At 60.7% G+C, this 10,905-nt stretch overlaps 1 protein-coding gene across 1 annotated transcript; it reads right to left on the reverse strand.

The window, feature by feature from the left end:
* Window positions 1-7,061: 7,061 nt before the first annotated feature.
* Window positions 7,062-10,182, reverse strand: TFF3 (trefoil factor 3). The gene is made up of 3 exons (XM_025462054.3): window positions 10,021-10,182; window positions 8,515-8,661; window positions 7,062-7,259 (listed from the first exon to the last, which is right to left on the reverse strand). Exons 1-3 carry the CDS (start codon window positions 10,166-10,168, stop codon window positions 7,246-7,248), a joined length of 309 nt encoding a protein of 102 aa, XP_025317839.1. The 5' UTR covers window positions 10,169-10,182; the 3' UTR covers window positions 7,062-7,245.
* Window positions 10,183-10,905: the final 723 nt, after the last annotated feature.

Consider the following 10,905-nt stretch of genomic DNA (forward strand, 5'->3'; position numbering starts at 1 on the left):
GGTGCCCGATGGCGCCACGGGGGGTCGTGCTGCCCGAGGCCCCACAAACGCAGCCCGCACGTCCCAGCGCCGCACCCCGGCAAGGCTGTGTCCTTGGGCAAATTTCTCTCAGCTTCGTCCCTGGTAAAGGGAGAATAATATACGATTTCTTGGTGCGGTTTGGGGAAAAGGGACAGAGAGTCTCCAGTCCACGCTGTCGCACTTCGTAGCCTCCCCGCCGCACCCGTTTTAAAACTGGTTAACTCTCCCTTGCGTGTTCTATGAACCTCGGCTGTCCCCAGCCAGGAACACTGTTTAAAGATCCCAAGAAAGGGCAGCCCGGGTGGCCCAGTGGTGTAGGCACCGCCTGCAGCCCAGGGCGTGATCCTGCAGACCCGGGATCGAGTCCGCGTCGGGCTCCCTGCACGGAGCCTGCTTCTCCCTCTGCCTGTGTGTCTGCCTCTCATGAATAAATAAATAAATATAAAAAAAAATTTTTTTTAAATCCCAAGAAAGACTCCGCACCCCCTTGGAGACCCGTGGCCGGTCCCGCAGACCGCAGGGGGCAGAGCTGGGCTCTGGGGGTGCTTTCGGCTTCTGGCAAGTCGAGTAATCAGAAGTGATCGCTGGAGCCGAGCTTGTCTGCATTTCGGCTCGTGCTTTTAAACCTCGCGGGTTATTCCCGGACCTTTACACAAGGTTGAATTTGAAACACAGCAAGTACGTGACTCCCTCCGGCGACCGCTGCGGCCGGGCACGGGAAGCAGACGGGGTGGCCCGGCTGTGGCAGGCGCCCTAACCCAACCTCGCTCTTCCACAAGGGCTCGGGCCCTGCGCGGCCCCACAGGCCAGCCTTGCCGGCTGCAAATTCCCGACCGAGATACTACGTGCTGTTTCCTCCTCCGAAAGTGGGGGTGGTGACCAATCCACCCCCCCAACCCCGATTCCGTGGGCTCGTCGAGGAGCGTTCGGAGAGTTAGCAAATGCCAGGTGCTCAGTCGGGGTCTGACACCTGCCGGGATGTCCCTGCCAGGTGCTCAGTCAGTCGTGCCTCTACCCGCCTCGCTGGGCACCTGCCGCGGTGCCCCTGGCGGGTGGCACCGCCATGGGACGGTGGTAAGGGGGTGGGGTGGGGGGAGCCCAACACCACACCCCTGCAGCCCAACCCGCCCTGCCCTGCCACAGGGAGCCCCGTCCCTCTCCAGATCCCTCCTGCTGCCCTTGGGATCTCTATTGTTGAACTTGCAGCCTCCCCCTCCCAGGCCCCTGCAGGTAATTTGGGACCAGGGTGTCCAGTCCCGTGAGCTGGGGGCTTGCTGGGGTCCTGGCTTCCACCAGGGGGTGACTCCTCTTGGCTAGCCCTGAGGGGGGCTTCTCAGTGGGTCCCAGATGGCAGGGGTGGGTGGTGTGGACTTCCGCAAGCCTCCCCCAAACACCTGCTCATCTTGTCCCTCTGGCTTCCCCTGGGGGCTCCCAGGACATTTGGGGTGCCCTCTAGAACCTTCTGCAGCCTGCAGGTTAGGTGGAGCTGCCTCTAGCTGTCTCTGGAAGATGCAAAGCAGCCACAACTACTTACTGAGGGCCCTGGAGCCACCTGCCTCTTTCCCCGCTTCCCCCAGAGGCCACCCCACCCAGGAAGGAACGCCCTCCTCTAGCCTGAGAGCTGGGGAGTGCGTGCAGACCCCGGAGCCAGACTCTGGGCTCCTGTCCCCCTCTCTGCTGTGACCTTGGGCGCTGGGCCTCCCCTTCTCACTTATGATCCATACCTCGCAGGGCTGCTGTGGGGCTCCGTGGGGTGCAATGTGTGGATCAGGGCGGCCCCGCAGCACTGAGCCTTCCTTAAAGGAGCGTCACTGCTCTCTTATCGTTTGTAGGGGGCAGGGCACCCTGTGCTCCCCCAGACCCTCCTTTCCCGCAGTCTGGTTCTTCCCCCCGGCACAGAGGGACACCTCTGGGGGTGAGGAGGTGGAGGGCATGGGTTCTGCTCAAACACAGGAAAAGGAGAATGAGGAAGAACTTTGACATTTGGCAAACATGAAGTGTCCCCTTCAGGGACAGAGACTGGAGGTGGGTTTGTAAACGCGGAGGTGAGGGAGAGCTGCCGACACCTGCAGGGATCCTGGTCCTCGGGGCCCGCACCTTGACACCCGGGTCCGGTCTTGGAACGAGCCCTGTGGTAGGTACAGTAGTGATGTTAGTGGGGAGAGAGGGAGGACGGGGACGAGGGAGGGACCACAGTGCTTTAGGGCTTTCCCCGGGCTCCATCCCAGCCCTGGGGTGGGATGGGGGGGTGGGGAGGGTGGAGGCACAGACTCAGCTTCAGACCCCACCTTCCCAGGCGCCTGCCTCTGGGTCCTCCAGCAGGGTGCTTGGGTGGGCTCAGGCTCGGCAGGGTGGGCCAGGGGCGCATGACACCAGGGTTTTCCCCACTGGGCCTCAGCAGCTGTGGGGATACTGGGGAGAAATGGATTGTTTGGGGGAAGAGGGAACAGAGCCCCTGAACGGGAAGCACAGGTGCAGAGTGATGGGGCCGGTGCGAGCCAAGGTCCTGTTATCCTGGACTTCTGTGAGCCTGGGGACCCTCCCTCCTCTGAACTGGGGAGGGCAGGAGGGGGCTTTAGGGAGGTTGTGCAAGGGGAGCCAGAGAATTTGCTCGCCTTTGGGATTTTATGAGTTCAAAAACCGTGCTCCAGGTTTAAGACAGAAAGGATGGGAACAAACAGAGGCCAGGGAGGCAGGGGTCTCCTGGGGCTGCCCTGCTGGGGGCTGGGCAAGAGGAGGCTAGAGGCGTCCCTGGGAGGTGAGGCTTATCCCAGCAGAGGCCACCTCTTCATATCAAGGACTTCAAGGATCTCCTGAAAGGAGGTTATACTTCATAACTTAATACTTCGTAACATGCGTAAACACAAAGTTTTGAAAAAATAAATATGCGTCATGCCCTATAAACTAGGAGAAGTGAAGGGAGAGTAATGATGGAGGGAGCGACCCTACGTGTTTCTGGGACGGCGTGGGAGGAGGTGCGGGGGTGGCTCGCCCCGCACAGAGCCGCCCTCGGTGAGTGCTCCCCTAGGAAGGCAGGCAGCCCCCCCAACCCCCGCCCCGGGGGACAACGCACAAGCCATGAGGGCCCCGTCCCTGGTGGTGATGTGTTTGAGACGATTTTGAGACAATTCCTCTTGGCCGGAGCTCCAAACTCCGCGAAGCCTTCCCTCGAGCCGCATGATGCTGCATCCTGGGAGATCCTGGTATCTCCAAACTTCGCAAAAACCCAAACCACAACTTGGCGTTTGGATTGAAGCAGAAGAAGGTTCTAGGGTCAAAGTCATTGTAAATAGGTCTGTGGCTGCCCTGAGCGTCCAGCAGGGAGTCCATAAGTCACCTTGGCACCCTGCAGCGCCCTGCCCTGTGTGGCTCTCAGCCCACTGGATGCCAATAGTGTCCCCCTCCCATCCGATACCCGGAAATGTGCCACAGATTTCCAAACATCCCCGACAGCGTGAGGGCCCCACTGAGGACCACTGGTCAAGGCCATGTGTCGCTGGGCCCCCATCAGCCCACCAAGCCTTCAGCCTGTGTCTTGGCGATGCCCTCCTGCCAAAGACCACAGGAACTTGGTGAGCCAAGGGACACCGTGCATCCCGGGGCATCTATGTAAGACGATGTTAGAAAGGACGAACTCAAGGACTTGGGTGTGTGTCATGTGATTCGGGGGATGCTCAAGGACATGGGTGCTGGTGGGAGGCAGAGGTAGCTGAGAGATTGAGTATCTTAATATATCTTATCTAGAAGGGGGTGGGACGAAGCCAGGCGGGAGCCAGCAGAAGGGGCCGGTGGGCCCTGAGTTCAGGTCAGGTCATCCAGGCTGGAGTAGTGACTGGGGGTGTCTCCCTCCTTCAAGACCAGTGGTCTGGCCAGGACTCGTTTGCAAGAACACCACAGCCCCCCGACCATGGGCTCCGGACAGGGCTAGGGTGAGGCCCGAAATTGAAGGGGGTCCCTGAATCTCAGCAATCAGGATAAACAGTGTTTTCGTGGAGTATTTTTTTTAAGTGGCCTGCAGGGTCCCCAGACGTCCATGGTATTTATGGGGACAAGTGAGCCACAGGTTTTGCTTGCTCCTCTGGTTCTTGACACCGGCTGGAGAAGAGTCACAGTCTTGAAGTCGGGGTCAGGACCTGCCTCTTGGACTTGGAGACCCCGTCCTCCCCGACCACCCGCTTTGTGTCCATTGTCGGGTGTCTGTGCTGTGCAGGTGGAGGTGCCCGGCTCCTCTGCCTGGCTGGACGGGGCCAGGGCCGGAGCCGGGACCTACCCAAGGACTGAGGTTTGCCGGGCCTCTGAGGCTTTTGGAAGCTCCCCAGATGACTGTAACATCCACGTTCATTCCTCGAGGTATTTTTGAGGCTACTAGCTTGGGGTGGGGGAGTGCAAGCATTCATGCTGCTTGGGACCCCCGGAGCATGGACTTGCAGGAGGACCCCCTGTGCTCCCTGCAGGAACCACAGAGAGAGAGGTCTGGGGAGAGAACTTTGAGTCCCAGGATGAGACAATTAAGCATCACCCCCAACCCAGATGATTCCCCTGAGCAGGGAGGTCATGGGAAGGAGGCCCCTGTGCTGGGGGGTGAAGGTTGTTTCGGCCTCCGAGTCTGGCCTGGGGTCTTCCCAAGTTGGCTGGAAGAGCTCTCAAGACCCGAGCACCCAACAATGGGATAGAAGACATCGCCTGGGGGTGGGGGTCGTGGGCAGGGCTGCCCCCCTTGGTGGTGCCTGCAGTCAGGCGGAGAAGGGTGGCTCTGATCTGGCCACCGAGTGAGGCATTGACAGCGGTGTCTGACGGGCGACGGAGGCTCGGTGGCTCTCCTGGGGCGCAGGCTACATCCAAGAAGGGTGGGGTGCAGAGGCCTGGGGACCCTCGGGCCTCCACGGGGTCAGGGGCTGTCCCTGTCACCGGCCAGGCCTCGGCACCCCCCGCCCCCCACTCAGCAGGTGTGCGGCCAGGCCTGGCAGCCGCAGGGCTCCGGGGGCCCACGTGGTCACGGGGAGGTGAGCCTCCTCTGAGGGCCTGCCAGCCGCAGGGCGAGAGGACCCAGCAGCTCCTGGTCACCTAGAGTGCTCCCTGGGATGCCCGGCCTTTGGGATACTGGTTCCTCAGCTGTAGGTCATGGGCCCGGGTCATCCTCCATGAAGCCAGGACCCAGGGGTGCCCAGGGACATGGGAACACGCGCTGAGAGCCGCAAGCAGGGAGGTGGCCCTGCAGTCGTCTATGGACACGGGGAGTGGGTCCGGGGGAGCCACGGAGCACAGACACAGACTCAGGACTGTCGGAGAGGAAAGACAAGGGAGGGGACCCCTCACTGGGAGGACGTGGTATGGCCGGCGCATGGTGACCAGCAGCTGGGGGACACTGCCAGCCAGGCCCAGGCATGAGGACTTGCCCTGGGGGAGCAATGCGCTGCGTCCGGCGGGGTCTTTCTCTCCCACCGGGGCCTCAAGCGACATATATGCCCTCCTGATACTTTTCCACTGACGGTAGAAACCTGACCCAGCACACGCAGGGCGGCGAGGGCCAGAGGTGACGTATCCGGAACATGCAGGAAGCATTGCTGTAACTGAGGAAGGGACGGGGGAGGAAGGTGGGCCCCCTGCTGAAGATTCTGGGGGGACCCTGTCCCTCCGGTGTCCCTGCTGGGGCAGGTGGAGCACGGTGGGAGGAGGAGTCTGGATCAGGGGAATTCTAGGAGGTACGGGGTGGGGGGTTTGTCACCGTTGATGAGGCCGAGGAGCAGGAGGGCAACAGAGCCCCCCCGCCCTGGAGGGAAGGCACGGGGTGGGTAGCAAGGGGGACGGTGACAGCACAGCGCAGTCCCCCGGCCGCAGCTAAGATCAGGCCTGGCCTCAAAGGCTGGGCTTGGTCTGTGAAGAGAAGGGGACACAGAGGCAGAAGGAGGGGGGCACGTCCAGGTGAGCACTGCTCGGGGTAGCAGCATGCCCAGGGGAGGGAGGAGGCTGCGCTTTGCATGCACCACGTGGTATGAGATGTTTCCAGAAACGTTCACTCCCTGGGCCTGGGCATGAGAAGGAACACACAGGGCTTTGGATTCAGAGGCCAGGGCGTCCTGCTGTGGCCCCCACACCGCAGACCCCATTGCACGGGCCTTTTCGAGTCTTTCTCCTTATGGTTCCTCATCCGTAAGGCCGGGCTAATAATATCTCACCTCCAGGGACATGCTCAGCTCCGGGAACCCGGCCCCATGGGCTCCAGAAACGCAGCCTGTGGTTCTGATGGGAGCTGGTGCCTGTTTTCGGTAGGAGGAGGCCTCCGACCAAGAAGCCCCGCTTCCGTCGGGCTCGGAGGAGCCTCGGAGGAGCACGCAAGATCTCAGGATCCGATCCGGATCAGGATCTCGGGCCGCAAGAGGCCGGCAGCACAGGCAGCTCTCGGGACTCCCCGCAGGCCCGTGCGTGGGGAGCTACGCGGCCCAGAAAGTCAGCGACGGCGCAGCAGCCTGCACCTAGGGGGTCGCACCTAGGGGGTCGTGAGGCCTCCACGAGAACCCGAGACGGAATCCTCGCGGTGAGACTAGCTCATTTCTTCACAAAGCCGCATCCGTTTTCAGAAGAAAAAAAGTAAAAGAAGGCCACCAAGGGGTCACCGGTGCTAAACTTGACTTGCAAATAAATCCGGAAAAAGTGCCAGTTGGAAACATGGCTTTATTGGTTTGCTCTCTCCGCGAAGGAAGACATTAATCCTCTTTTTTTTTTTTTTTTTTTTTTTTTTGGAAACTTACATTTGAAATGTCTTTTCGGAATTCGCAGGGGGCGGCTGGCCTACTGAAGAGGCTGCTCGGCCTCCCTGCCTCCCTCCGCAGGGCTTGGTCTGAGGCCTCTGACAGCCTCACACAAACGATGCAGCTATTTAGGGATCACCTCGCAGTTCCGAGGCCCCCCCAGGAGGGAGGCCCTGGGCTGGAGGTGCTCCTACCCCCTCCAGCCACCCCCAGGTGGCAGAGGCTGAGAAAGGAGGTGAGGCTGAGAAAGGAGAGCCGCTTGGGAGAAATAAAACACAAGAGCATCGAGTCTCAGGAAGGAGGAACTGCCCTCGTGCTGAGTACGGGGATCTTTATTCATTCAGACATCAGGCCCCAGAGCTAGCTTTGGCCAGGAGCAGGGTGAGAGAGAAGCAGGGATGAGCCAGGGGACAAGGCGGGCGTCCCGGAGTGGGGGAGGTTGCTTCCCAGGGTGTCCGGGGCCGAGGGCGTTGCTTCAAAATCTGCATTCTGGAAACAAAGCACAGGCTTGCATCCCCACGACCTGCCTCGGCTCCACCCACCGGGTGCCTGGCTTCTCAAGGTCAAGACAGGCTCCAAGGTCAGGGCCTGGGGCTGCATTCACCCCAAGTCCCTGGGAAAGTGTTTTGAGTGTCCAACCTTCCGAAGAAGAGCCCACCGGAACCTAGGGGTTCGGGCAGGTGATAGGAGAGATGGGCCTCAGCAGGGCGGCTGCCAGCCCCCGAAGGAGAAGGGGTAGGACCCTCAGCCCCCACCCCACATGGAGGGGCCCCAAGGAATGAGGAGAGCCAGCAAAGAGGCAATGGACAACCCCTTCCTGGTCCCAAAACCTTATGTGGGCCTCTGCCTGGATTTGCCAGGAAGGGGCAGGTGGCCCCGGGCACTGGGCCAGGGGGCAGGCATCATCGATGGGGATTGCGGGGCGGCTCGCACCGGCTACAAGGAGGCCCCACTCCCTTATCACCCTGGGACAAAGGGGGCGGGTACTGACTCCAGGAAGGGACCTACTTCCAAATAGGGGCCTGTGTCCTTAGAAGGCATTTGGACAGCCAGGTGGCTTATAGCAGGCCTCACGCCTGAGATGTTGGGGTGGGGGGTGCTGATGGAGCCAGGGCGGCACCCACCCGCATGCGCCGACACCTGCTCCTGGCGGACAGGGGTGTCCCGCCCCCGCTGCACCACTGAGGCACTGGGGTCTGGGATCAAGTCCCGCATCAGGCTCCTTGCGGGGAGCCTGTATGCCTCTGACTCTCTCTCGCTGTCTCTCTCATGAATAAATTAAATCTTTAAAATAAAAAAGAACAGGGCGCCTGTGCCCCTCGGTGGAGGCGGGGCGGGGGGAGACGGCGGGGTGTGGACGGGCACCCGGCTCCGTGCCCGCTGCTGCACCGTCGGCCCTGCCAGGACCACGTCACAAGGGCAGGGGTGTGTTTGCTGAACGCGGCTGCAGGCATTGGCCCGGCCTCCCAGGCCTGGGCATTTTCCATTTCCCTCCAAGACAGTCTTTAAACTAGTTCTCCTCGATGTTGTGCCTTGACTGAACATCTTTTCGGAACAGCTGCTATTAGATTGGGCACAAACCTCAGCAGAGGGACATCTGGGACCGCCACGGGCCGCCGACTGCCCTGGGCACGACTCCTCTGACCGAGGCCTCCACCGCCGGACAAGCCGCGGCAGCTGGGTGTCCCGCCCGGGCGTGCGTGGCTTCCTGGGGACCTGGGGGCTCCCCCCTGGGGCCGCTTACCTGTGTCCTGCAACGGCTTGAAGCACCAGGGCACCCCGTGGATGCTGGAGTCGAAGCAGCAGCCCCGATTGACGCACTGCTCGGAGGTGATCTCAGGGTAGCCGCAGTCCACCCTGTCCTTGGGCGGCACCTCGCACAGGTTCGTCGCTGTCCCAAACGACACCCGGTCAGCACCCGGAGCCCTTGCCGGCCTGGGTCGGTCTGCTGACTTCATCCTGCGAGCGCGCAGCCTCCCCCAGCATCTGGGGTGGAGGCGCAGGACCCCAGCCCCACCCCGGCATCTGCTTGAGGACGACCCTCGCCCGTGGATGGTTTCACACGCTCGGGGGGAGCTCTGGCCTCTGCCAGGGCGCCCCTCGCACTCGTGCGCCCCCAGGGCCCCGTCGGGGAGCCCACGGGGCCGTGGTTCCCTCCAGCTGGCAGGAACCCCTGGAAATCTGGGGGCCCCTGAACCCAGAAACAGAGTTTCCCTTCACTGTTTGATCAACAAAAAACTGCCCCCCTTAAAAAATAAATAGTATAATAGATGATACACCCTCAAAACAGAAGACCACAATGCGAGCTATTTTTTGCCCCTTTTCTGTGTCCCCCTGTCCCCCATTTACTCGGTTTGTCACACCTTCCCGGCACCTCCTTCCATCCTCAACTCTTGTGTCTCAAGCAAGCCTATGTTGGCTCCAGTTCCGCAACGTTTGCCTCGTTGCCTGACGGGATTTTTCTTAGGAAAACAGAACCCGCAGGAGATCCCCGAAATCCTCTCCTATCTCTGCTACCCGGAAAATTCTCATTCCCGCGGCTCCGAACGTCGCTCCCACTGGGACCCCCGAGACGGTGTTGCGTGGTGGGGGCATCCCGGGCTACAGCAGGTGCACGGCTCCCCAGGTGACCCGGGGGGGCACCCCAGCTGGGAACCACTGCCTCTGGCATCTGATAAGAGCCGCACCCTAATTTCCTCAAACTTGGGTCGATGGGATAGTCACGCCCCCACCCCCACCTGCAGGCACAGTGCCAGCGCTGAGTGAAAACTGCCTGCGTGTACCGAAAATGTTCTGGAAGAAACTGCTCCCACCGGACTTTCTGTTCCATAAACGTGCCAGCACAGCGCATAAAGACCTCTATGGTAATTCAGAAATCTGCGGCCGAGAGGGCGATGGGGCAATAGGGTTGGCAGCGGCTGCCAGCAGGCAGGGCAGACCTGCGTTCTAACCCGGTTCCAGCCCTGCCCGGGAGGGCTGCCCACGACCAGTCACTCGCTTTCTGAGCCTCAGTTTGCTTGTCTGTGAAACGGAAACAGCAAGATCCAGTTTGTGGTGCTACTGAGAGGGACCATGTGCGTCCAGTGATTGGCAGTTACTAACGGACGAGGGGGCTTGGTCACCTTGCCCCGAGCCCCCACGAGGCCCCCCGAGCCTGGAGCCTGTGTCCCTGCCCCTGCTCCTCTGTCCCCACTCTGCCACCAGCCCCCTCCTTCCCACGGAGTGGAGAGGAAGTCCGAGCAGTACTCACCCAGGCCCTGGTAAGCCACTGCCAAGCTGGAGGACCCCAGGACCAGGACCACCACCAGCAGCCAGAGCACTCTGGCCTCCATGGTCACGGGTGGGCTCTGGGGACCCGACCGCTCAGAGATCGTGCCGCGTCGGCCCAGAAGACGCATTTATACCCTTGTGTTTGCCCAGGTCCTCTGGCTTCTGTTTGTCTGGGGACGGCCCTTCCCTCTGGCTCTGGCCGCACCTACTTCTCCCGGCGCAGGGCCCTACAGCCCCCAGCGGCTCGTCTTCCTGAAGGCGAGAGGCAGTCGGACCCCAGGGCGGTAGCAAGCAGCGGGGGGGGCCAGACTCCAGTCTCTGGGTTCCACTCCTCTCCGGGGAGCAGGGCTGTGGGTCCAGGCTCGGCCGGCCTCGGGGAGAGGATGAAGTCTCATTTCAGGGCCGGACAGTGGCCAGCAGCCCAGGCAGGAGCAGTCCAGGAGGCTCCCTCCTCAGTGAGCACAGCGCCCGGAGTCCCAGACCGGCCTTGGGGACCTGAAAAGACGGGGCCCGCCGGCGAGTCAGGCACACCGTGCACCCGGATCTCGTTTCCTCCTCAAAATTCTTAAAAATCCCGTCCTTTCTGTTTTTATTGTTGACAGCAAGATTTATTTTTATCATTAAGTACACTTTCATAAACGTCTTCGGTAAACTTACACAATATTTTAATGAAATTCAATTTAATAAATTGTAATATTTTGAAAACAAGAGGATGCATACAGTGGGTTTTGAAAAAATCAGACAATACCAAATAAAGCCCTCCCCTGTCTAGAGATACCTGTGTTTAACACTTCTTTCTTTCTTTCTTTTTTAAGATTTTATTTATTTATTCATCAGAGACACACACAGAGAGGCAGAGACACAG

This window comes from Canis lupus, chromosome 31 (assembly GCF_003254725.2).
Source record: "Canis lupus dingo isolate Sandy chromosome 31, ASM325472v2, whole genome shotgun sequence".
Lineage (NCBI taxonomy): Eukaryota > Metazoa > Chordata > Mammalia > Carnivora > Canidae > Canis > Canis lupus.